General features: G+C 41.3%; 1 protein-coding gene across 2 annotated transcripts in view; it reads left to right on the top strand.

Annotated features, from left to right (window-relative positions):
- The window catches only part of tafa4b (TAFA chemokine like family member 4b), a 50353-nt gene extending 29660 nt beyond the window's left edge, over positions 1–20693 (top strand). Inside the window, exons 5-6 of one of the 2 annotated variants that reach the window (XM_050039079.1) lie at positions 17297–17421; positions 19655–20693. In XM_050039079.1, the coding sequence (XP_049895036.1) occupies positions 17297–17421; positions 19655–19666 (137 nt within the window). In that variant the 3' untranslated portion in view covers positions 19667–20693. Of the gene's footprint in view, positions 1–17296; positions 17422–18752; positions 19200–19654 lie in introns of those variants that run through there. The other variant, XM_050039080.1, reaches the window with a different exon arrangement.
- The last annotated feature ends 7125 nt before the right edge of the window (positions 20694–27818 follow it).

The raw sequence follows: 27818 nt of genomic DNA, 5'->3' as shown, positions 1-27818 counted from the left end.
AGGGGTAGATCTGACTCACAGGCCCAGTTTAGACCAGTGATTCACGCCAAGACAAAAACGTTTAAGAACGTTGCAGAGAAAAGTTGCAGCGGTGTGATCAGGCAAGTCTGAGCTCAACTCAAGCCGGCTGATGGTGTCACCTACAACTCTGCCAGACAATTCACGCGCAGCTGGTTTTAGATCGTAAAGCACGTCACCTGTTTCTATAGCCAATCGGCTTCTAGTGAAGTCCGCTGGTCAAATCAAAATGACCACAGACAGCGTTGTTAATTTGCTGCAGCAGGTGCTCCGTCCCCTCCCAACCTTCTGTTTCCATCCTCACAGTGTGCCAGTGTTGGATGGTGGGTCGCTGCTGCTGCTTGCTGTATGTGCTTATGACCCCTCACACACACACACACACACACACACATTCTCATTGACTAAATGATTAGCGCTGCTTACTTATCATTGTGGAGTATTTATTATGAATACAGTCCATCTAATGCTCATTTTGTTCCTGTTTTCGCTGTTTCATCACTACTACAAAGGCAGCTGTAGCTAGTATCTCACTATCACTATCCTCTTTCAAATTTTAAGAAGCTACAAATTATTTTCAGCCACAAAATAAGTCTGAAAAGCTGGAAATCACAATGGAAGTACAGAGATGATACACTGGCTCATCTAGTTGCATTGGTATGAACCACCAGGTTTTTGGAACGTTGTAGAACGACGCCTCACAGACAGCCTGCCACTCAAGAAGCCCCAAATCTGCATAACTTTAAGACTTAATAAAATGTAAACTCATGAGTTATATTAAAATTGCCCCCCCATACAGTTGTCATGAATGTTAAAATTAGCCATGGAGACCAAAACCATTTTTTTGTACCAGGCTGTAAACATATTTCTTCTGTTAAAGCAGCTGTGCGGAACTTTACGTTTTCGTTGATTCTAGCGTCCCCTTTGGTCGAAGCGGTATGACACCCACAGCCTGGTGTCGTAAAATTCCGACTGCAGCCGGCATTCGGCTTCATTTGTAAAATCTCGACTGCAACTGGCAATTACCGCATGCATTTGTTTTGGAGAGCGAGAGGAAAATCATAAATGTTCTGGTGTAGCTCTGAATTTCTTATAAACTGAGGACAACTGCCTGCTGTATATTTGTGTTCATGGTCACAGTCACAGATAATTTTGTGGCGTTTGTTGTAACGTTACTAGACAAAAGCGGTTCACATCAGCTAACGTTACATTTAGCTTGCTTATAACTTCCATGTCGTCATATATTGAAGTGAAACAACGTCTAACAAGTTGCGGTATATTCTCTAAATAAAAACAAAAATTACATACCTGTCGATTAGGAAAAGGGCCAACTCAGGATCAGTTTTAAAACCTTTCAAATCTCTCAGCTCTCTCCACTTGGTGAATGCCCGACCGAGGTTTACATGCATTTGGGCTCGAGCCCTATCACTGTCCCGTTTAGCCTTCTTCTGTTCTTGTTCTTTTTCTTTTAGACGGTGCTCCTTCTTTATCCGCCATGACATCGAAAGTACAACCAAGTCCTTGATACATCGGGTAAAACCGTTATGTGTTCAGCAATGCCCATTGCGTACCGCTTACTCGAAGAACACTCTCTGTAAACATGGTTCCTTCTTCTTCTGTGGTTTAATGGCTGCGGGCCGCTGCGTGCAGACTCCGGGTGCTGTATTCTGGTTTGCTGACTTCCGCTGTGTCCGACCCGACCGAGGCTACGCTAAATAGCCATATAGAGAAAGGCTTTTTTGTCGCTGTTGGGTTCAAATAAATATGCGGATCTTCAAGGGGGGGGGGATACGAACTAGGGACAGTTTTATAAATGGTAAAAAGTTCTGCACAGCTGCTTTAAGTTGAGCATTTTAACATGGGGGTCGATGGGGACTGACTTCCTTCTGGAGCCAGCCCCAAGTGGCCATACAAAGAACTGCAGTTTTTGGCATTTGGTGCGTTGGCTTCATTTTTCAGCCCTGGAGGTTGTCGCTTGGTAGAAACATTTAATTTGCACACTGTATGAAAATATCTTGTTTATTCTGTTCCAACACTTCATGAAACCTACAGTCAAGGAAATATGCAAACCTAAAACACTGTGTTTTTATGGCTGAACCAATCAAAGAGAAATAATCTGGATGTCTTGTGCATCATTTTCTATACATTTTCACACATTTTTCTAGCAGGACTTCTTTTTGCTGGACATGTTTGGTTTCTTTTGGACACATTAATAACATGACTAGAATTCCAAATTATGTTTTGTATGTTTGGACATTGCTCGACTGCACAACCTGTTTTTGTAATGATCCACGCAGTGCTGAATCTGAGGGTCAAAGAGGCTAAAAATGGTTTTTTTTCTTCTTCTTCTTTTTTTAATCATCCTTGCATCATTAAATTTTCTCCATGAATCATCTCACCTAAAACAAATCATTACCCAGTTCATTACAACATAAATAAATGAGTCCATTGCAGGAAAGATTAATAGGTTGCACTTTTTAAATTGCTGCCAGTTTGGACTCCTGTGTAGAAATTGATTTTCTCATGGCACAAAATCAGGAGGACACTGCTCGTCTTCTTGCACAAACACAGCCAAACCTTTTAAAGGTGGATGAAAACATGAAAAGCTGATGGAAAAATGACACCTGGCCTTTCTATCCTTCTTAGTGAGGCCACACAGTAAAGAAACCCACAAGAGGTGAGACAGGGAAGATGAACAAATATCAAAAGGAAGGAACAATAAAATGCTGTCTTAACACTGAGCACTATAAAAACTCATGATCTGAAATTGAAACCGTGAGTAAACGTCTACAGTGGTCTCCTTTGTTTTTATTTTAATACACATACACTGGTGCGCTTCTGAAAATGTTTTAAACAGTATGCTTTTCAGTATAAAGTGAATTAAAACAGTATATCTCTGCCCCTCTAGTCCAACAGTTTGTGGTTCGTCATGTCCCAAGGAGATCCTGTAACATGAAAGGTTAAAGCCACTAATGCAGGTAATGGTAGCCCAGCCACCAGTGTCTCCTTGCCTCCATATTCCCCTGTGTTGTATGAAAGGAGAGGCAAATATACGACAGCTGTCGGCCAAGACGGCCTCGGTCTCAAGTCTGGAAATTTTAAACTGCCGTTTAAAAGGCCTGATTTTATTTGGGACAGCATTCCATTTCATATCTAGACAGGCCACTTGAGTATACGACAGATGGCAATGGAAAAAGTACTTTCTTCTGATCTCTTTCATATGTCAAGACATAACAAGACGTTGAACCCAGGAAGACTAGCGATCACTTTGTGGAAACAAATGGGGATCCAAATTGGCAACAGGGATGTTTGGGTGGAAAATATGGATAAAATCAGAGCATAAAATCATTATGTTGCTCAAGATGTTCAGTCATCAAAAATTACAAAGAAAACACATTATCCAAGGAATCCTGCTCACACACACTCAGCAAGCATATACATGTATACATGTGTTTGTGTCTGCTAATGCGCTCTGTGTGTGTGTATGTGTAGTGATGACAGACAGATGAAAGCTGCGGGTCATTCTCATAGACCTTTGTTCCACCCGTTTGTCCGCTGTGCGAGCTCCTACCCAGCAAGAAACAAGCAGTGTCACTGACCCCTATCATCCGCAGACGCTCCACTGAGATCACAAACACACACACAGTGTCGGCCAACTCGATCCAATCACACTGTATTAGCCCCCTACCAGAGGAAAATACATAGTTGTCTCATATGTGAGGGGAGCCAGTTAGTCTCCAAAGCACACGGGTTACTCAAACTGTTAAGGTCAGCCAGGGGGTGGACACTCACGCACTCACACACCCACATAGAGCTGAATGACTGATAAACTAACGCAAATACAGAGTGATGAGATGTATGGATGAAGATGAAGTGATGTATTTTCTCAGACGTGGAACTTGATGAGATTTGCAGGTTTTTTTGGGGGGGTTGTTTACTTCCAGTGAAAATAGAGTATTAGCACATTATCATCCTAATGCTGTAAATAAATGATATGGTAATTTTCAAGAGGGAAATAAACAAGCCACTCACCCTGCCTCAGCTTTAGTTTGTTCGCTTCTATTAACAGACTCAAAATAGCTCGGTAACAAGAAGAAATTAAACTTGTTTAGCTTGGTAAATTAAAGCAAAATGCTTATTTTACTTGAGAAACTACTTAGAACTCACTTTTCTGTGTTGTGTGTATTGTGATAATGATTTAAGTGTTGCATTGTTTGGGGTCACACAGACCCTTCTGCTGTGTTAGAAAAAAAAGAGAGCAATTATTACAAGATTTTTGCATTATTTTATTATCTTTTGACCTTGTTAAACCCAATATGTAGAGGGTGTTTAGTGGTAACCTTTCTCTTTGTCACATACTGGGCCTGCACATTTAATGAAGATGAAAAAACACAGAAATAACCATGAAGTATTTTTATTACACTAAAAATAAATATATAATGTTGCCAGGAGAGGGGAACATGTGTACGTGTAGAACATGTGCATTTGTCCCCCTAAATGAAAACATGAATGTAACAGATGACTTTCGTTTTAATGAAGATGAAGACATGTCCACCACAAACTGATGAATAGACTCACCAGAATACAGGAAATCAAATGTTTGGTGCTCTGAATTTGCTGGGTGAGGACATTTGTGTCCCCCAACCAATGTTGAAACCAAACCTATACACTTTCTGCAGACCTCTTATGAACAAACTGTTTAAAACTTTATTTTTAATGCATTTTTAGGGCCATTAAATCACAGGCAAACAGACAGAGCCGTAACTGATATCAGTATGAACACGTGAACAATATGTGCAGTTAGATCACCCATCAGTGTCATGTTCAATATAACGTGTGAGCAAATTGCAGTGTTTTGTTTTATATGTTTTTGCCTTCTTTTCATAGTTAGATTTTATTCATCTTATTTTGTAATCATACTGTTTAATGTGCAGTCAACACCAATCACAGATATAGAGAATATAAAATCATATGTATTTAAACATGTTGTGTTTTAAGAAGTCATGAAGTATCAAGCTGATAAAACAATATTAAATCTGTTTTTTGTGTCGCTAGCAAGGGCCCAGTGTCCTCAGGAGCCAAAGCACAACTATTATCATTATTTAAATTTGCACCCTAAACTGCTCACACTCACTTTTGCACCTTTAGTGTGTTATTTTATTCTATTTAAATTAATTAGTAAAAGTAACAATAATGTGTTTGTATTTCAGTTTGAATCACGTCTGACTTCCTGTGCTGCACGCATGTCCTCAAAGCATCCAAGCACCTTCTATAATTACCAGTGACAGCCACCCATATAGCACCCAGCTCACTGCCTCTATCCTGTCTCTTGCTATTCCTGCATGTGGCCAGTAGACGGTGCTTTTCCCATTCAAATGACTGCGTCACAAACACACCTGCTGGATCATTTCAACACTATTTTCACCCAATAAAAAAAGTAGATTTGTTGTTTAACCTCTTTGATGAGCTCCTCGATGGGAACGATTGCTTGATAATGATAAAATCAGGCAGCCATAGCAAAGATGATTGGCTTTGTAATGAAAGTTGGGATAAATAAGGAATCATGTGAAGCTTTGGCAGTCTCTCAGAATAGGCATTTGCTATTGTTCACTTCTCCTTTAAGACTTGGTTACCAGGAGGAAGGAGTGACACTGATGAGGAATTAATACAGACGGTTATAACTATGTTACTGAAAGTCATTCAATGATACCTTTGTTTTCATAGTCTTAATCAGGTTTCCTCTGTCTCCCTTACAATATCTCTCACACACACACACACACACACACTCCTCCTTCACACTAGTCATGAGGTTTTCTAATTTCCTATTCAGATCTCACCCCTGAGTCTCGCCACCTCTCACTTCCAAATCCAGTGCTCAGCAGCACTTATCTCATGAGTCATGCTTGACCTCTGAATTCACAGTTACTAAAGATCTCACACACATCCATGCACACACACACTCGCGCGGGTGCACGTTTGCACATGCTACTCTCACCTTTTAGGCTTGAGCACTGATGGAAAGAGACAAACCCCTCTCAGTAGCCAGCCTTTGTAGAAAAGCCACAGTGTAAATGGAGTTACATTATTGATGCAGGCTGAAAGAGGAGTAAATGGCAGCAGGTCCCATTACTGGCTGCTGCACGGTGGGGCCCATTACTGTGAGACTAACTTTTTTTTTACAGTGAACTCTGGCCCCTACATTATTCTCGCCCTGGATTTTTTTTTCTTTTTTTAAATCATGAAACACACTTCTTTTTGATTTTATTTTCTATTAGAATTAGTGACAGTGTTGTGTGTAAATAAAGAGTTAGTGCTGTAATAGTAACAACACACTTTATTTCTTTAGGAACTTTCATACAAGCAATGCTGCACAAAGTGCTTTACGATAGGGAAATTACATGAAGTGAGTGCATCACATGGAAACGGACATAGAGTGAGCATAATAAGAGGGATAGAATAAGGCTGAATATGAATGGTAAGGTGATATTGAGTGAGTTTTTTAGTGGTAGAATTGATAATAGCCAACCGATAGGGTTCAAGAGGTTAATTTGTTTTTAAGAATACTCTACAGGAGAAGTGATCTGGGTGCATTTGTGTGTCTGCGTCCTATAGATCTCACATCTGGAGACAACATAGCTTGTCTAAGAGCAGACAAAATGTGTGTCCACTGTTTAGCGTTTTACCGCAGTAGCATTCAGGATAAATAAAATGTTTTTGTCCCACTCGGGGTTCTGCCAAATTTTGTTAAGCTCACACAGCTGGTTAGGAATGTGTTGGTTGTAGCCAGGGTTGCATGCACCTCCAGGGAGTGAATGTAAGCCTGTGCAATGTCCAAAAAGTAAGCTACCCTCACATAATGCATGTGGGCTGTTACCCTTCGCTTAGTTGTTGAAAACATACTCGTGACTAAATGTCATTATCAGTACAACAATGTATAAATTACTCTATTAGAGGACGTGCATTCAAAGCACAGGTATTAGCATCAAATGCAGTGTGCTGAATGTAAAGGTGCTCATTATGAGGAATGACTCCGCTGTAGTGCCAAATTATGGACGCATTAGGAGCATTTAATGTTGAGCTCATACCTGCAGAGCTAAATGGAGGCACATTACTGCTTTGTTATTTAACCTATTACAATGTGTCGGGCACTGACACTGCGCTCTGGGCTTCCCTGAGCACCAGTCTGAAGACATTTTTTAAAATTGGTCAAACCATTTAGCTGAAAAGGGAGTTTTTCTTGTGCTGTATCTCGTCTGTGGGCACATGGGACTTCATTATATTTTAGGAAAATAACAGTAGTCCCATGTGCCCAAAGACTAGATAGAGTATGATAACAAAATGTCTGTTTCTTAGAAACTACAAGGGGCACAATCATCTGTTTGGTTTCTATGAACTCATAACAAGTTGGATATCAAAGACATGCACATAATTTCAGTGTAAAACATATTTCACATGAAAGACATTTAAAGGGACACTTGTCCCACAAAGTGACCATTTGCATATCAATTAGTCGTGCTGTGTCACCTTGAATTCATTAAGTAAACTTTGTCTTCCAAGCATGTCTCCACAGAAAACGACAAACTTATGTATTTATTGATTGATTGGGAACCATGTTTAGCAATGGCAAAACTATGTCGAGGCATCTGGTTACAATCTCTCACACAACTATAATCCAAATCTCATATAAAAATGTATATATGCATAAACTAATACAAGTCCATTGAGCTACCAGAGATCATCGGGAGTGTGAGAAGGGAGTTACTGACTATGCTTAGTGTAGGTGGGTGGTGTGTAAGCATATAGTTTTGCTGTTGTTAAACGCGGTCCCCAGTCAATCAATATCACTGTTATTGTAGTTAAAATTTCACACTTGCAGCCTCAGCATAGTGATGATATATTGTTTTATTCTTAATATTTTTAATATCTTAAGTACTAGTGTTAAACACTGTAGCGAAATGCACCTTTTATTTTTATTTTTAATACATATTTTCATTTCCATTTTATTTTATTGCTTTATTTTTTACATACTTCTATTTCATACTCTTAATTGTACCTCTTATAATTCTCTATTATTTACATCAGAGTGACTGTAACGAATCACAGTTTCCCCTCGGGGGGTCAATAAAGTATTACTGATTCTAATTCTGATTTCTATATGTTAGGCATTTTCTGTGGAGGCATTAGAGAGAGACAAAGTTTTCTTCACAAATTCAAGCTAACACATCATGACTAATAGATATGCACATGGTGTTTTTCCTCATTTTTCAAAAATCATGACTTAGACCATTGATAAAAGTGTAATTTTTCATGTTATCTAAAAATGTTATAGTTGTATTAATAGATATTTGCCCAAAGTATGTTCATACAAGATTTCAAGACTTTAGACCAATCAGAGCAAATGTTGTCACATTTTTCCTGATAAAATGAAATATAGCATTTGGGCACAAATGGGTGCTTTTGTCTGCAGTGTAGTAATTGCAACCATTCGATATATCCATTACATGCGTTGAATACTCGATTCTGATTGATCAATGACGCCATTCTATGGTCTGTTTTTCTGAACAGTTCAGATCATAGATGCTTAGTGGGAGCAATAATAAAAAATTTAAATCAATATTTTGTATCAAATTATTGATTTCTTTAGTAAGTAGCTGTGTAATAAATACCATTCAGGGTGATGCAAGACCACTCTGCAACCCTGTCAAGATTAATTTCGCAATAATGACCTGCTCGCTGTACATATCCCTCAGAGCCAAAGGTACAAGCTTTTGGAGTTAAAGTAAAGTTGCATATAACAGAAATATTCAAGTTAACTATAAGGACGTCTGTGTTTAACAGTATCTGACTAACAGTAACACATCAACTCTTTTCTGAGAATGAGTAAAAAGGACTCTTCCCACAGATGCTGTCAGTAAAATGTGTTTGATGGTGAGAGACAGAGAGCACAGCGACCTGATGAAAATGGTGGATGAGTGGATTTAGTTTGCCGTGTTATTTGCTGAACTCTGCGAGAGACAAACTATGTTTCATTACCTGGCAAAGAAATCTAGTTTAGTGTTTCAGCAGCACACATCAACCTGCTGTTATTTACTGTGATATCTGCTCCATCATATCATGCTTTTGTCGTTTTCACTGTGTATTTTCTTTTTTTTTTTTCGGACAGTTTTTTTTTTTTTCCACTCGTGTTTTTCGTCATGCATACCTGGGTGTGCTGGCATGGCTGTGTGAGCCCTGGCAACAGAGATACAGTGTGTTAGTAAATCATTGTAGAAAGAGATGGATGCCTCTCTCCAACTGCTTCTGCACTCCAGGATCACTGAGTGGAACAGTTACAATGCCCCGGGGTATCCATACCTCTGGGTCCGGCCCCAACTTCTTGTTTGTGTGTGTGTGTGTGTGTGTGTGTGTGTGTGTGTGTGTGTGTGTAGGTACATCATATTCCCTTTAAATAGTAATGACCTGGGGGCAAGGGCACGGGGCTGCTTGTGATTGTGCTTTTACGCCTGACACTTACTGCACAGTGGGGACTGCACACATGTACACACACAAAAACAAAAGCACACAAAGGCATCTCTACGTGCACACATGCAAATGCACTCAGGCACACACACATGCAAAGTTAAAGTAAACTCCCTGCTGCAGTTTGTGTTGCTCCTTCGTAAAGTATTAATGGGCACTCTAACAGACATGCACCCGGGTGCACATATTGTAGTATGCCCTGCCTTACATCAAACAGGCTGCATCTGAATGATACATTCAGATATGTAGTCAGTGATTAGTATTTTTTAATCAAAGGCTAATCTAGTATTCTTTATCATGTGATTTAACATGAAAGGGTGAGAGGTGAGGGAAGTCCCTTTGAACGTGCACAGTTGGCAGCACATTCAATTACAATCACATGAAATACACGTCTTTGTTGGATGGTAGAGCACGTCGGCTGATCTGATGTCATATTTCCTGTGTTAGCGCGTTCCAAAAAAATTATGCATATTCACACATGGAATATTACCATGAACACCAAATTAATTTAAGCTATTTTTTCCCCCTATCGGAACGGGGTGTGGATTTGCATTTGCTAATTTTTTTTCACCCAAAGAGATGCTGTATATCAAGTTGGAAGTGTTTGCATGGGATATCTTGTGTCAGTGAGCATTTGTTAAATACCTGTGGAGTTGGAACATGGCACATGTTTACAAAGTGTTAATTGGCAAAAATAATTTAGCACACAGCCTTAATTTCACAGGACTCTGAACATTACATTATGTCTTCATATAAAGTCACAGAGCCAACACGTGCATGAGGGGACCTGCAATTTCAAGTTTGTCCACTTGATGTCACAAACATTACAATGACAATTCAGGCAGCTTTGCAGGAAGAAATGAGCAGAGGCTGCGTTGGGATGAACGCTCACCCAGCTGACATACTCGCTCTCACACACACAAAACAAAAGAGGAAAAGCCGTAACCACAACGGGCGCTCAGATGAGTGACATTTATCAGGTGTGTTAGATTGACGTGATCAGTAGGAGGAGAGACAGGGCTGTAGGCAGGCTCGTGGCGTGAAACCTCCGCAGAACTTATTTAAAGAACCCCAGAGACTGCATGAGAACCTGGGGAATAACATAGCCTCAGTCCCTTGAGTTGCCTAATCACCTGCACCTTAAGCAGAGCACTGTCTAGACGTTTGCCGTCAGCTGATCCCGCTCTGAAAGTTTGAGAGAGAACTTAAAAGGGAGCCATTTTGAGTGCAGATTCCATTGTAATGAGTGAATAGTAACTGTGATGAAATGTACGCCTGAGTTGGAAACACTTTTTTAATTAGCAAATGCACCTTTTGTGAATACAAATGTCGACTCTCAATGAGACTGATGCAATTAGAGTAGGTAGGCTGAGAGGTGCTTATATACATCTTCCCTTTTTCTATTTCAAGATGCGGGCAATGATTCATTCTCACACTTACTTGTTGAGCATTTCAGTACATGTTTTACAGGTAGTAAGTGTGAAGCTTTCAGTGCCTTTCATCCAACATTTTAAAATGATCTAATGATTTTAAAGTAGTTTCTGCCAGTGTGACTGTGAATAATGAACAACTTGCATATGTGAGTCATGACAAAGTGTTGTTAAGATGGAGCGGCCCTGTCTCATAGAAATTAGATTTATATACAAGTCGTTTGAAAAAGCAAATGTGTTTTTGAGGGAAACATAATGCAGAGCAAATGATGTCTTCTGTTAACATAATGAGGAAATGTTGCTAATTACTGTAGAATGTAAAGTCACCATCTTACCCTATCCGTAACGAAATACAGGAGTATGGATGCAAACCTGTTCTGCTGTCAAGGCCCTTTATTTGTACACTTTGACTTTACACTACAACATAATTTAGAAAGCAGTTTAGTAACGTACCAGCATAATTTGCCGGAGTCAGGGTTGGATGAATCAGTAAACATTTTGGGAAATATGCTCTCTGACAGTTAGATTAGAAGATCAATACAACTATCATGACTGTACTGTAAATATGAAGCAAGCATAGTTTAGCATAAACTGGAGATAGTAGCAAACAGTTTGCTCTGTCCAAAGATAACGACGCCAACCTACCAGCACCTCTAAAGCTCTAATTAGGTTTTTAATGTACAAAAACCACAGGGTGAAAATGACAAGTGGTGGTTTTACAGGGGGTTATGTCTGAAGCCACAACTTCTTATTTTACACTTTTTTTTATATTCATTCATTTTCTGTAACCGCTTATCCTGTTAGGGGTCGTCGGGGGGGCTGGATCTCAGCTGACATTGGGCGAGAGGCGGGGTACACCCTGGACAGGTCGCCAGACTATCACAGGGCTGACACATAGAGACAGACAACCATTCACACTCACATTCACACCTACGGACAATTTAGAGTCACCAGTTAACCTGCATGTCTTTGGACTGTGGGAGGAAGCTGGAGTACCTGGAGAAAACCCACGCTGACACGGGGAGAACATACAAACTCAACACAGTTTCACCTGTAGAGCTATTTATTTATCGAGATCAGTGGTACTTCTTATAGCCGTCGGGCCAAATCTGGCCTGCAATAGCATGCCAGGGCCCCCCCAAACCATTTTCTAATTCACTGTGAAAATTAATTGATTCACACTGGCATTTTTTTTGTACTTATAATACAAATACTATGCCAGAGTGCATCAAAATAGAGCTTGTTTATCAAAAAAATGCCAGGGGAGGATTCTCCCCCATACAACCCAACAGAGGCCCAGGCAAAGCCCCCAATATCCTCAAATCCTTACCTACACCTGACCTGTTCAGGGCGGCTGCAACTGGCCCCTGCCCTGTTGTCATTTTGTAAAAGTGGCCCCTGGGTTAAGCAAGTTGAGTATCACTGATCTAGATTGTTTTGGTGTGAGTTGCAAAGTGTTGGAGGTATCGGCTGTCGAGGTGTCTGCCTTCTCTTGAATATAATAAAACTAGTTAGCGCTCAGCTTGTGTTGCTCAAAGTGCCACATGTATGTATTTACTCATAGACAAGAGGCTCATACTAGCCCACCTGAGCTCGCTAATGTTACAGCTCAGCCCAGTAGAATGCTATTTATGTTTACATCTTGTGCTGTCACGAGTTCAAGTCTCTTGTTCATGAGTAGATACGCTTCCATCTGCGCAGTGATACGGTTGATGAGTGTAGTTTGGTAGAAAGAAAATAGTTCCTACATGAAACTGCTCACAACAAGGTCTGTGGATTATGGAAAGACACATTGCTGTGGAGGTTTGGGTTTTTGGGTGTTTTGAGCAGCACAAGCTGAGTGCCATCTAGTTCCGTTATATCTGAGAGAAGGCAGATGTCTACAGCCGATATCTCCAACACTCTACAACTCACATACAACAATTTAGATTGATAACTAGCACTACAGGTAAGAGGAAAAGGGTGAGCTGTCCCTTTAAAAGATAAATCAAGATAAAACATGTTAATTAATGAGCTTTAGAGGTGTTGGTACTTGGACTTTATCTTTATTATTCGTTGGACAAAGCCAACCAAATATATTAAATTAAAATTAATTTAAAGTAGAATTTAAGCTGTCCATCCAGAGTAGGAATGGCCCCCTGTACAGTTGCTGATTTTGAAAGCATCACTGGAGTAAATTTAACAAGCACCCAGCACCAGTCTCTACACACTTACTCTGCACGGTCCCAGAAAAAAAAAAAGAAAATGGTCCCAGAGGTGATGATCTCACAATGAACTACTGCACACACTAAGTACCTCTGTAATCTTTTTATCATTGACCTGTTGAGACCTGTCTGTGAGTGCTGTCCAACATCTGAACTATCCATGACATCACAGGCCTTGTACCGGCCGCCGTTCATTTCCTGACATGACAGGCAGGTGCTTATGTGTCACGCCCGGCCCGCCCTCCCAGTATAGCATGAGATAAGCTGCAGGGAACGCTAACTCCATAATAGCACTCACAGGCCATGCCCATTAGCTCTAAATAACACTCTTGCAGTGCAAAGCACCGTCGTCGACACCATAATGGCCACATTAACGAGCATTACACAGCCATTGGTTTTTAGAACCGCTTACTGCCACTGAGCTCATGCATCATAACAGTGTGTTCAACATCACGCCCCGTTATAGCTCTGAGTTCTTTTGTGTTGACTTGGCAACTTGGCATTGGCCTGCTTCTTCTCCCCGCATGTCTTCTTGTCTCTGTTTTTGCATTCGCGCTGCCTATTTTCCAGTCTGCTTCAGTTCATTACTCACCTTCTCTCTGTTCTATTTGTTTAATCTGCTCCTTTCTCTGTCGGACCCAATGATAGCCATCCTCAAACAGCCGCCTTCCTCTCCACCCTTCACTCTCTGCCTCTCTCAGTTCCCCTCGCTGCTCATCTCCACACTACAAAGATGTTTTCCTGGTGAACACCTATTATTTAGCCTTGTCTTCCTCCCTCTCCTCCCTCTTCCCTCTCTTTCTCTCAGTCACGGTGTTTTCATCTTACATGATGCTTGAGAGGATTTGTCCATGTTCTTTTGCATTATGCAGCTGAGAGCCCATTTTCCTGCCCATACCACCTCATCTCCTCCCTTTGTTGGAAACAATAGTCACGCAGGATCAAAATTTCTTCCTAAACACCATCAATCCAGCAGTTTAATGAAGTTGGAGAAATGGGTGCACTCTTTTATCCCCCTCTGCGTCCACACTCGAGACAGGAGGATGGAAGGATGATGGGTTAGGAGGGAGAGAATTGAGTTATTCTCAGCTGTCGGGCTGTCTCCTGTCTAGACAGTAGGTCAGATGATCTGGAAGATTTGAGTGTCAGCTGCTAAGACGTGAGAAAACTTTGGGTTTTAAAACTGGATTAACTGTAGATCAGGCCAACTTCTGAAGCTGCATTGTACTCTTCTCCCTGCACACAGCAGATCACCAATTCTTTTTTTCTTCTTTAATTTAGATACAATTAAGGAAATCAAACTGTAGACGGCCCTTTTCATATCATGTTTTTCTCAACACAGCATTATTCAAGAGAGATGAGTTTCACAGAGGGCTTTTGTGCCTGCGAAAATTATACAATAGATCACAAACATTAGTGTCTCTTGTCTCAAATGCTCGAGAGAAGAAGTTTTAAATGATAGCCCTGCTTCATCATAATCCTGTTCTTGCTCTCTGTATTGTACACTTGGAGTAATACTCATTGGCTCATTGTCTAACTGTGCCGTGTGTTTTGCTGATTATACCAGAAACAAAAGTTAGACGATAAGCAGTCGTTTCATTGAAATCACAGAAAGTGACTCGCATCGGCACAAATATAAAAATACACACAAATACACTTCTGGGAACAAAAACAATATCTTATTCAAAGACGTCTGCCCTGTCAGAACGTCAGCAGCATTACAGGGTAACCATATCTGATAGTTTAAGGACTTTTATTAGTCATTGCTGCCAAGGTAAAATCCAGTGTCATATTTCCCCTGTTCTATCCTCCTTCAATTTCATCTCCTGCGGGTGCCAGACTTACCCCTTCCACACAGGCTTTAAGATCCCATGTTGAGAGATTACATTAATCTGATTAAAATGAAAAAAAGGTAACTGCTATACATTTGAGCTCCTCACAGTAATCATATTAGAGATAAAGAAAAAAACTCCAGTGCTCAGAGACACTGGCTGTCTGGACAGAATCAGTGTTTGTCACAAGCGCTATCCATGGTGCTGATCCTATTGCGGTCTCAGTGGCGGGATCAGCACCATGGACAGCGCTTGTGACATTTACATTGTAAAAATATGCTTTGGGCGCTCCCATTATTTTGGCCAATAAGAGTTTGTGTTGGCTTTGGATAGAAAGTGTTGCAGAGTTATTGTGTGGGTAATGGCTGGTGTGTTTGTGTTGTAAATACCACCCTCTTATTGCCTTTTGTCATTAATTCAATGCTCATTAAGTCATATAGTGTTGTAGTCAAGACCAAGTCATAACCAAGTCCCTAGCTGCACCGTGAAGGGCTGAAAAATGGAGCCAACGCGGAAATTTTCATCGACAACATCAAATTAACTCAGGTTCCTTACATTACATTTCTACGGGGTCATAGCAGACAAAAGACTAACTTGGAAATATCATATTGAACTTGTCTGTAAGAAGACTATGAAGTCAGTAGGTATCTGAAGTAGAGTCCGTTCACTGGACGATCATTCTTGTACTTTAACTTTTTACTGTAGCTTAATTTACCCACATATAATGTGTTGTAATACTATTTGGGCTGCCACGTGTCCCACTTAACTCAATAAGATTTTTCTAATTCAAAAGAAACGTTGCGAAAAATGCGAATCATCTGCTTCTCTCTTTAGAAAATATCAACTCTTATCACTTTTTAATGTAGCATATACCAGACTGATGCATGTGTATTCATGTATAAATATGTACATCTCACTCATGACTTGCCGATGCGTTTTTCAGAACTTTTCAAAGTCTTCCTCAGACATTCACCCATATTCCACAAGACACTCTAAGGACCTTTATCTTCCATATTGTTGGACTTCTCTTAATCAATATTCATTGAGATACAGGGGACCAATTCTACAATCATCATCTACATTATTGTTACTCAAAAATCATCTGAAAATGACTCTTATGAGCAAAGACTCTCGACACTTTAATTATTCATTTGTAATTTGTTTGTTTTTTGTTGTTGTAATTTCACATCTTTAACAATTATGTATTACTTCTTAGTCTGGAACTCTTATTCAGTGATGCAAACTTTATTTTTATCTTCTTCTTTTTATGTATAATTGTTGTTATTTAATAGGGGAGGTATCGTCATGAGCCATTTTTGGCTTCTAAACTCTCCTGCACTATGTTTTAACTTTTAATTTCTCTTTCCTGTATTTTCTATACATGTACGGTATGTGCAAATAAACTTAAGTGCCAAAAACTGCAGTTCCTCGAATGGCCACTTGAGGCTGGCGCCAGAGGCCAGTTAGTCTCCATCGACCTCCATATATATGCCCAACTTTACACCTGAAATAAATGTGTTTACAGGCGGGTGCAAGAACTGCTCTGGTCTCTTTAGCTGATTTCAACATTCATGACAACTGTAACTATAATTCACCTAAAGTTTCACATCTTTAAGGTCAGGGCCGCTTGAGTGACAGGCTGTGTGCAAGGTGTCACTACAGTCTCTGAGTCCCCTCGCTCATCCACAGTTCCACACTCTCATCCACATATGCTCACTTAACACTCCAAAAAAAACCAAGACTGTGATGGTCGAAATGCCAAATGAACTTGAGGCTTCAAAATGGGAGTCGACAAAGCAGCAGGTGACATCATGGTAGCTACGTCCATTATTTTATACAATCTATTTTATGCAATTTATACTATCTATATATCTATGCAAAGACCAGGGTGTATCAAGACTGAGACAAAACCAAGACTGAAGATTCACCCCTTTTATTGCTTTATGTGAACATATAAGTGTACCATGAGAATTGTCTTGATAAAACAATCAAAGGGCACTGCAGAGGTGAATTTTATGTGTGGGAATTTTTCTTTGTTTTCTGGGAGCAATCAAATACAAACACTAAAGAGAAATGAAATCAACTTAAACATCTTTACTCAACACTCCTTTTTTTGCACATGCAAATAGATGATATCTGTGCAGTTGTGATCTTGAACGGTCTTGAAATAAAATCCAGAGTCCTCTTTTCCGTGACTGAGACAAGACTGAATTAAAATTTGAGATAAGACCTCCAAAAAGTGCATTTAGTTACCTGCTGTCTTTCTTTTCCTGTAAACCTCCATCTACTGCTCCAGCCTCCATTGTAGCTCAGAAGTGGTGGTGCCAGATGCAGCCGTGTATGGATGGAGAGGAGTGTAAGGTCCTCCCTGACCTGACTGGCTGGTCCTGCAGCACTGGCAACAAAGTCAAAACCACCAAGGTGAGAGGAATGCCCATCTGCGTTTTTATTCTTGTACACACGTGCAAGCAGCGGGCCCATGCCTGTCTCTTTCTCCCTCCGTCTGTCTCTAAGTGTAATTACTGACAATGATCAATTGTGTGCACATTTTAAGCATATGTCATCCCTCACATGCTGCTCTTTTCCTTTCATTTGTTGCCTGTACTGTTTTCCGAGTCACCTACATGTATACCTGGCCAACTCCAATTACTGCAGAGCCTTTGATAACTTTGCATTTGTAAGCAGCAACAAAGCAAGCAACCTCATCAGTGTTTACATCACAAAGTCCCCTGAGAAACGCATGATGTCCAGAAAGAATACATAAAAATGCTATTGAGCATCTTCCAGCTTCACTAATATTTGATGTAGCTACAATTGACCTTGATCTTCAATTGAATTGATTTTTTTCCCCTCTGTGAAATATCTTGCGCCATTTAGTGTATAGTAAACAAACTTTCAACTTTTTCATACTGTATATGAAGAAAAAACAATCAGAAATGCTTACCAATCAAATTAAATTTTGTTTGTCTCTTCAAGATGCCTACAAATGTAATTAGAGTGCAGTCTAATTTAAGCACTAATTTCAAACATCAATAAGAAATTACAAAGAATCAGAGACAGTTAATCAACAAGCAACCCCCACAGTGAGCCTTATTTGTTAATCTGCTGTAACTGTATCACCTCAGGCGAGGGTGACAAAGAACTGATGGAGAAAAGACCTCTGTACACTCTGTACCCGAGACAAGCACTGTGTGATGCCATGTAAACTGACGCTATTCAGATGAGATAAATTGATTTAAATGAGAGTCCTTCATGGCCCTTTGTAAGCTGTTGAAGTGTGAAAGTTAATTTGCGGGACTGACGACTGGGGTGTGTGTCTATACGTGCCAGTGTGCTTGTCGTGGGATGGAGCAGGTGCAGTTTATTTACAGGTGAAACATAAAAAAAAGAAAAGAAAAGGGAAACAGTTGTGAGGGAAGCAGCGCAGGCGCCATAAGAGTAATTGCTCGAGAGATGGCATAACAGCACAACATCTGTCGCATTCATTAGAATGCATTATGGCTGGGGCCTTCCACAGAGGCTTTACAATTAAGAGTCATAATTAAATTGGTGAGTGGGATAGACTGAGGAGCAGAGGCACTGCTGGGCTCAGTCACACGCAGTGGAATTAATGACCCTGGGCCTAACACCAACTCTGGGACTAGTAGGTGCAATTATCCTCATTCTGTTGCATGATGCCACCTCTTTCCCTCATCTGCTTTGTCCTCTTCTTCTTCTCTCTCTGTTTTGTTTCTTCCACCCGGTCTGACCAGCCGATCAGCTGAGAGAGGAACGAGGAGCCAGTGCCCGACTGCATCAGTGGACATTAACTGTGCATTTGCAAGGTGCTTTGGGACCGGGTAGCAGTTACTTGGCGACTTGGTGGCAGATGTCACTGAAGATGGTTGCAATGAGACATTGATTCCCTGGCAACTGCACGCACGTCCCCACTCTCCCGCTCCCTCTGTGCCTCTCTTCTTTATCCTGCGTCTCTCTTTTCTACCCGTGACCTCCTTTCACCATCTCCGCGTCTCATTCACCATGATGATCTCTATCTGTCCATCTCTTTCACTCCCACACAGCGTAGGTGTGCTGTAAAAAGATGCATAGATTTCTTGACATCCTGACTGAGGAATCAGAACACTGTCTAACAAGAGACAGCAAAGACACCGCAACATAAGACACATGTTTTCACATGTCCCATTTCATATGTGTGGCTTTACAGCTGAACATTCTAAGGATTAAAACCAGGTTTTTTCCAATATAAGAGCATATGTCTTTATTATAAATGCACATTAGATGGGGGTTTGTTGATGGAAAACAGGCTCTATACATATCCCAATTATACGCCTTCGAAACTAAGCGTAAACAAACCATTACAGCTCCGAGACATGTGAAATCCAGCTTTAGCAGTTGAGACACTGTTGGACCCTGCAATCAGTCAGCCGGCCAGAGTGCAAACAAACATTTTCAATCCAATAAAAACGACGGCGAGCCAGAAACGTAGAGAAAATGGTTTGATTTGGAATATTCTCCCCTGACCTCTGACTGACTCTTAAAAAATGGAAACGTTCATTCAGCGAGGGTGAAGCGGGACACAGAATCACTCCGTGTAATTACATGTCTCTGTGACACTGATCCTCTTGTCTTATCTGTGGTATTGTTTCTTTTGTAGGTTACACGATAGCAAGAGAGCCACTGAGCCACGAGGAAACCTGAAACTCTCCATGTGGAAAGGATGGATGACTCACACATATTTACTGTACGATGGGGAAAATATCAAGGAAAGGACCACTGTCAGGCCATCCATCACAAAACAATGGGATAAAATGCACTCATCACAAACTATGTACACTTGGCTACATGGAGCCACACAGCCAACATACACAGTATCCTGGCTGCTGAGACCAATGGACTACAATCATGGACACCCAGGGTAAATCTGGACACAAATGGACTCTTATTTTCCAATAATCGACAAAATGTGGATTGATCAGAAAAATGGTCGATTTCAAAGAGTGACTAAGCATTTCAAAGTATATATTTCAACAAAGCATTTGTGGATGAGTGTGAGATGTGAACTAAAAGCTGTGCTCTGAGTGCTGCTGGACACAGATCCAGACCTGTTGTCAACATGTGGAGCTTATACAGGAGACAGTGGAGATGATTTGAGAGAAATGAAAGAGATAGCAGCTCATAACTAGCAAATAGCAAATTAGCATCAAATTGCTCTTGTGGGTCAAGTCACTACCATGAAGACTGTTCTGCGGGAGTCATTTTGCAGTTCTAATTAGGAATTGCAGTGTAGGATCATAACAACATATTAAAAATTCATGTAAGATATTTGCACTAGTTGAAACCGTTTGGGAATGTTTTGTTTTTCTAGATATCTCCCATCTTTTGCTGTGGATGTCACATGAAATTGAAGGTGAGCATTTTGTAAAATGTCTGACACTTGAAGTAGATAAATATTATATATATATATCTCATGCCCCATTATTCCTGAGTAGTTATTGGTTAAAAATGGCTCCGGCTATTGAGCCTCACTTACATACAGCTTGGTGCAACATGAACTAGCAGAGTGTGATTCATCTGTCTCATTTTTGCCCAGAAACATTTCCAAGCTCAGCCTTCAAAGTTATATATCTTTGATCTATTATATTCAGTCTGTGACATCTCTTATGTTAACTGTTAAAAGGAGGCCCATAAAATGTTCAAACAAGAAGGACGAGTTGTCTTTATGTTGTTATTTCACTTTATTGGGAATGCTTTCTTCTTTATCTCTCTAAATGTTCAGGTCCTTAATCTTTAAAAGCTCCGAAATACAAAGCGATTGTATGTATAGGGGTCCTTTTAACTACTCCTATTAGGAGATACAGAACAATATTGTGCGCACATTGCCCATTGCTTGCCTCCAGAATCCACATCAATGCTTCAGTGAGATATACAGAAATAATTGCCATCAATAATGGCAGTTCAACCCTTTGCAAACATGTTTTTTTTTTCCCCACAGGGCTCGATCATTACTGCACTGAGTACAATAGCGTAGCGCCCCAAACAGCCACCTTAAATCTCTCAATTATCTCCGTCCACTCTCCCTCTCACACTTGCCTTCCCTTTGAATCTCTCCGTCCCTCTCTTGTGCCCCTCTCTCTCTTTTCCGCCACATAGCGTATTGTACAAAAGATGGCACAGTTAAAATAGTTTTCACACACGGTATCTTTATTTCTCAGCTTTCTGTAGCATAGTGCCACTTTTTGCTCTTTCCAAATCTATTTTTCTGTCACAGACACACATCCAAGTGCAAGTCTTTCTCTAACTGCATCTGTCCGCCTCTCTGATATGTGAGTGTGTTGGGTCAGTGTGCCCAGGGGTTAGCCCGCCGGGGGCTGCGCCACTGCGAATGAGAGCCTCTGCTTTCAGACATGCTGCTTTGTGAGCTATGATAAATCTGTGGGAGCTGAGCTGCTGCCTCTCCAGCTCCAGTGCTGAGCTCTGAGCCAGAGGGAGCTGGGGGACAGCAGGGCTACCAGTGGCAGGCAGCTCCACTCTCTCATTACTGAGAGGCCTGGATAGCGCTGGGCTTCTCTCGGGACCACTGACATGGAATATTTTTAGGCCTACGGTGCAGCACTGCAGTTAGGCCAGTCACACCACAATGCCCTCTTTCCTTGAGCAGCGTCTCAGCAACAATGGTCCATTTAGAGTGGGGATACAGTGACATTCGCGTACAAGCAGATACACCTACGTTCACACAGAAACTTAAACTTTTACAAGCCTTAAACCCACCCACTCACACCCACAAACTAATATGGGAGAACTGGAATCAGCAGAGAAAGTGGCAAGCCTTAATTACAGCCAACGTAAGGCAAAATGTCTCCAGAGCTGTGCAACATCAAACCATGTAAAGGCTCTGTTTCCTTTCCCTCCCCCTCTCTCCTCCACCGCTTCCTTCCCTCTCTTTCCATCTCTGTCTCCCCCAGAGGTTTGGTGTTCTGTAGATGAGCCTGGCGCCTTGCTCCCTCCGTCCTACATGGCTCTCTGCAGCAGAATCAATATTTGAGGACAATATGCGCTGCGCTGCTCCCTGGTGGCTGGGGTTTGACGCTGCAGTTCCACCCTCAGCTCCAACAACGCTTAGACAGTCAGAGAAGAGCTGCCAGGGAGAGATTCGATATTTACTAAAAAAACCCAAAAAACTTGCAAAGTGCCCCGTACATATATTTACGACTGCTGTGCGGGCTGGGCAGCCCCGCAGCAGAGCAGACGCACACTCCTCCGCCTTTGCCAATTTATGAGAAGGAAGACGACTGAACTCGCTAAGAGGCCTCAAGGTATCTTGGAGGGATTTCGTATTACCATATTCACCTTTAATGAGGTGTTACATAGCATGCAAATTTAGCAGGTATCAGTGCCTATCCATGGGTCTATACATTGTCCATTCTTTGTGTAAAAAAAAAACTTAACCTCGTTACAGGCTGGTTTCAAAAATAATGAAAGAAATCTATTCACTGTATGATGCTTACAGGCACAGACACATTCTTCAGTGTAAAAAAAAAATGTTGTTTTTAACTGGAAGTGGATGTGTCTGTAATGTGTCAGTAGGGGTCTAACCTCCCAAACGTCCCATGGAGACTGGTTACTTTCATCTCCACGGGTTAGCAACTGGTGGGACCCAGAGGGCAGGACTTACAGAAGCAAACAAACAGCATGGAGGACATGACTGCAGTATGAGATGCTAATGAACGAGGATAGGCAGTTTGAGTGAGAATGGAAAACAGGAGAGCGACGAGCTCCCTTAAAGAAAAAATAGAGATAGAGAGGTATAACTATAGTGTGTGCGAGAGGGGGAGCGTGTGAAGAGTATTTTAAGTATGTCTTTGTTTATGCGCTAAGCCTGGGTGGCTCCCGAGAGGCCACTTGCATCGTCAAACCAAACGCCTCCAATAGTCCATCATCACACTCGTCGGCAATTCACACAATCGGTACCTAGAGAGGGAGAAATAAAGGGATGAAACACTGTTGTCTTGGCTTATGCATCATCTTTTGTCAAGTCCAATTTGTATTAGCCTCCAGCCATATCCAGGAAATATGGGTTCAGGATTCATGTTCAGTGAGAATGGTAATCTTCAGATGAAGTGAGTCTGTCAGAGGCAGAGAGATGTGTGACAACTTGAGTCAGCTCTCGGAAAAAGAGAGCTTTTGCCATTGTGGAGGAAAACGGGCTCCACCTCCTGCTGTCTGGAGCTGACATTGATTTAATATAAGTCAGAGGGAGATTAGCTGATGAAGAAGATCTGATCGGTGTTATCAGTGCAGGATGGCAGTCGCCGGTCTTGTCGCTGTCACTTCAGAGGGAACAAATCAACTCAAGCCAAAATGTTTCCTTCAACAGATCAAATCTTTTTAGTGCAGTAAGCGTGACATATAATTAGTCAGTTGTGTGCACAAAACCTCTCAAAAATACATTTTTGAAATCTCATCTAATTGCATTGGGGCCTTTTATCATCACTCAACACAATGCAGTCAGACCCCCCTCACTCAGTATTCTGGTGCCGCACGTTAGATTAGTGCAACATGGTCACGTGAATTTATTGGCTACCACAGCTGGTTAGCCGTCAGGTGATGGTGTGGGGATTAATTGCATTAGCTCCACTCTCTTACCCAGCATAGAATATGTGACAAAACACCACAACACAGCCCATTAAAATTCAATGAAACCCAGCGAGAAAAAAAAAAGGCAAACAATCAAAAGTGTCTTTAATATTCATTTTGCGGCAGGCCTGCGACGGGCCGATATTGACGGTGGAGTAAACCGGGGAATTCATTAACATCTTCTCCCTCACTGCTTCCTCTTGCTGAGCCGTTCCTTGCTGCGTCGTCAAACTCACTTATCTCTCTGAAGCAATTAGCCACTGGAGGCTCCATTGACCTGAGCCTTTGTTAGACTAACGGGCTACATTAGCATGGCTGTAGCCTGGCAGTCTTGGCAATGCATGTGTCGGTGCCAATGTGAGGAGCACTGATAAAGAGGAGCCCCGGGGTGTGCATGTGCATGTGTGTGCACGTGTGTGTTTGGGACAACACAGGAGCTACATGCATGTATATTAACTGACCGCTACCACTGAGCCATGTGTACTGAGCACCTATATACTCCTCATGTATGTGTGTGTGGGTGTGTGTGTGTGTGTGTGTGTGTGGGGGTGTTGTTTGCACAAGGGGGGTGTGAATAACTAAATGGTCAATGTAAGCATTTCATTTCTGTGTGTGAATGGAATATTGTCTGCCTTTATGCTGCGACATGCAAAAAATCCAAGAGCTGAATCCACAGTAACACTGATAATGTAGACAGCAGCTATCAGACACCAGCAATATACATTTCGATACACAATATCTCCATTGTATTGCACGCTATGTTACGCACACACACACAAGACAGAAGTGATAGATTTCATTTTGCCTACTGAAACTGTAAGATTCCACACACATATACAAATGAGAATACGATGAGTTGCAGTGCTTGCAGGGGAGAAGCGTTGCTTGCTGGCACTGCCGAGCTTATGACTATAGAGACCGTAGTGTTGTGCGTGGCCTGTGGCACTCAGCTGGCAAATATGGTATGGTAACAGTGCTATTTAAAGCCTGTTTCTAATTTGGAGAAATTGCATTTACTTTACTGTCACACTGTATTACTGTCAGCCATGTGGAGAGCGCCCTGACATGTGAGAACACAACAACAGAGAGAATCCACATTAAGACAGCGCATAAATATGAATCTAACCGTCAGACAAACAGCCCCCATTTATGCTAAGCAGAGCAATAGCCTACTAGTAAGTGTTTCGGTGTTTACACCAATGACAACAACAGCTAAGTATGCATGCATTATTCATAATTAATTATCCAAATGTGCTACTCCTTCCTTATTTACCAAATTAATGGTTTGTTTTCCTGAGAAATGTCTCCTGTCTGGTACGTTGGGTGGAGACACCACGTCCTCATAAATTTCCCTGGCAGGTGAGGTATGGAGAGAGTGATGAGACAGAACAAGGGAGGTTCAAACACACAGAAAAACCATTAGTTCCACCGTCTCCTTGGCCCTCTGCTACAAATGTAAAAATCATTACAGACAGAGACCTTACAAGTTCTACAACGTTGTGGCACTTGTAGGGCAATGTGATCTCATTCCTACTTCGTCATATTTTCAGGCTTGGGTAGAGGCCCTCGGCTTTAGTGACACTGGGGGCAGAGTTTTGCGTTGTATCTTGACATTGCTCTGGAAGTTTAAGAATGATGTGGACAGGCACGTCCCACTGGTAGGAGGCCCAGGGTAGAACATGCTGGAAGTATTACATGTCTCATCTTGCCTGGGAACGCCCTGGGGTCTCCTATGAGGAGCTGGACCGCGTCGCTGGGGAGAGGGACGTATGGGGTGCTTTGCTTGGCCTGCTGCCCCCGCGGGCAGGCCTGGGATAAGCGCACGAAAATAAAATGATGAATGACTGGATGGGTTTACATTGGAGTTGGTTGAAACACCAGTGCATCTCATACAGACACCAGGAGGTGCATTGTGCGTCCATATCTGACGCCAAGGGCCACAACCCAAGCAGCGTTTTGGACGCCCTGGGAGTGAGACCATGCTTTCTAATAAAATCAAGAGCCAATCTCCTTCTCCCTCTGCTAGCTACAGTAGCATCTGTTCCAGCTAGCATCTCCACATCAGTAACTTGGTCTTTGATTTGTCTTTCCGCAACACTGAAACACCTATGGTTTTGCATCTGCATTATAACCTAAATTGGCATCTGCTGCTGTACTGGATAGTAAATCCTGAGTGCCTTGTCACTGTCAAATACTAAAACATGTTGTGAATTTTCACTGCGATGGTTAGCTTAAAGCGTCTCTTCCTCTTATAGTTGTTAGCTTGCAACAAATAGAGCTCCTACAGCGAGCCAAACTGAAACCAGGGTTGTGTTGAAGTGTGTTTCCCTTTACTTAAACCTGAGCCCAACCTATACCTAGCCACAGTTGCTTATCTTTTCCATGCCTTATCAGACACTGTACAAAAATCATTGGATGTAGCTTCTGTGATGTCACCCATTGGTATGTGGACTCCCATTTTCAAAGCCTCAAGAATTTTGGCTATCACCATCATGGCACATTTGTGGAACCAGAGGTCACCATATTTGGGCGAGAGGGTGGAGCTGACTCATAGACTGTGGTGCTGCACACAGTGACCATGCCCTAAATTGTGTGTAGCTTTAAGAAAATTTGAATAAGTGAGTTATCTAAAAATTCACCCCCTGTACAGTTGCCATGATTTGGAAATTAGCTTTACAGACCAGACTGTTTTTTGTACCAGGCTGTAAACATGTTTATTTCTGTTGCAAAGTTGGGCATTTTAATATGGGGGTCTATGGGGACTGGCTCACGTTTGGAGCCAGCCTCAAGTGGCCATTAGAGGACTGCAGTTGGCACTTCCGTGTTGGCTTCATTTTTCAGTGCAAAACCATAATCTAGCATAAGTCCAAACATCACTGCTGAGAGGGCACTATGGAAAAAGGAGGGAAACACTAGTGAAGGGGAAAACAGACTTTTGGATTTTATTTCAGAAGAAAGAAAACGTGAAGAAAAACGTAATTTGCTCATCACTATCCAGTGTCTTTCATACATTTGTCTATACCAGGTGTAGGCAACCTGCAGCTCTGGATCCACATGTGACTCTTAAGACCCTCTTCATCGGCCCTGTGGCTTTGACATAAAATTATATTGGAATGAATGATGTTTTTTTTTGTTTTTTTTTAACATTCAGACTTTTATTTGTCATTGTTGTAGGCTTAAAGTGATTATTGCATCCTACAACTGTAAAAATGTGCAGCCTTTACATCAAATCAGAAAATGTTTTAATGTTTCAGCAACTAAAATGTAGACAAAAATATATCTACAACCTGGTGCCTTTACTCTAAATTTTGCTGAACTTTAGAAGCGGTGGCTAGTCTGGAGTCTCTCTATAGGCTATCGATTCCAAATCCAAAAAAAGGCAAAGTCCTGGAGGAAAATAGATGATTTAATAGTGTCTGGAAAGATTAATTTGCTTTCACCACCCACACTGCAAAGTTAAAGTTCTAAATAATTATAAACAATTTTTTAGTTAATTCCATTAACTGCAAATTTATTTCAGAAGTTGAACCAGCCAGTGTGGTACCCAATCAACGTCACCCTGTGTTATCCTGTAAACCCCTGTTTATATTATGTTCATGTGGTATTGTGCATTTTGCTAAATGAAGTTTGGTTTTTAATAGATTTGTACAATTTAACTGGCATACAGAAAACCTGAGGCTAAACAGTATATCAATAAATGAGCACAGGTTTGTTTCTGGGTTTCTGTGCAACATAATGAAGCTGCAATCTATATAGTTTATATCAGCTATGGACAGGGCCAAGAGCAGTTTTTTTCCACAGTGATAAAGCCGTAGAAATGACATGGTGTTTGTAGATATAAAATCAAATTTTCAAGGGAGCTGTAGTTTTGTATATGCAGGGAAAATGAATTATTATTTTTGTTAAAATGACTCGCTTAGAAAACCAGATGAAAGAAACCCTCAGTAAGAGATTGCATTACACAGCCATTACAGAGGCTAGTGGAACAACAGCTAGCCTGGATATGACATCAAGGCTTAAGCTGCCTTTGAGGTTTTTGCAGTGAGCCACCAGCTATAGAATACGATGCACACAAAAGAACAAGTGAGCTTTGAAAATAATGGCTACTCAAAGTTCAATATCCAGTAGATATACATTTAGCTTAGAGTATGGACAGAGGAACATGTCTGAGCTTCTCAGAAAAG

The sequence above is a fragment of the Epinephelus moara genome, chromosome 24 (assembly GCF_006386435.1).
Source record: "Epinephelus moara isolate mb chromosome 24, YSFRI_EMoa_1.0, whole genome shotgun sequence".
NCBI classification, from domain to species: domain Eukaryota; kingdom Metazoa; phylum Chordata; class Actinopteri; order Perciformes; family Serranidae; genus Epinephelus; species Epinephelus moara.
The sequence above is the reverse complement of the archived record's forward strand: the minus strand, read 5'-3'. Positions and strand labels throughout refer to the sequence as shown.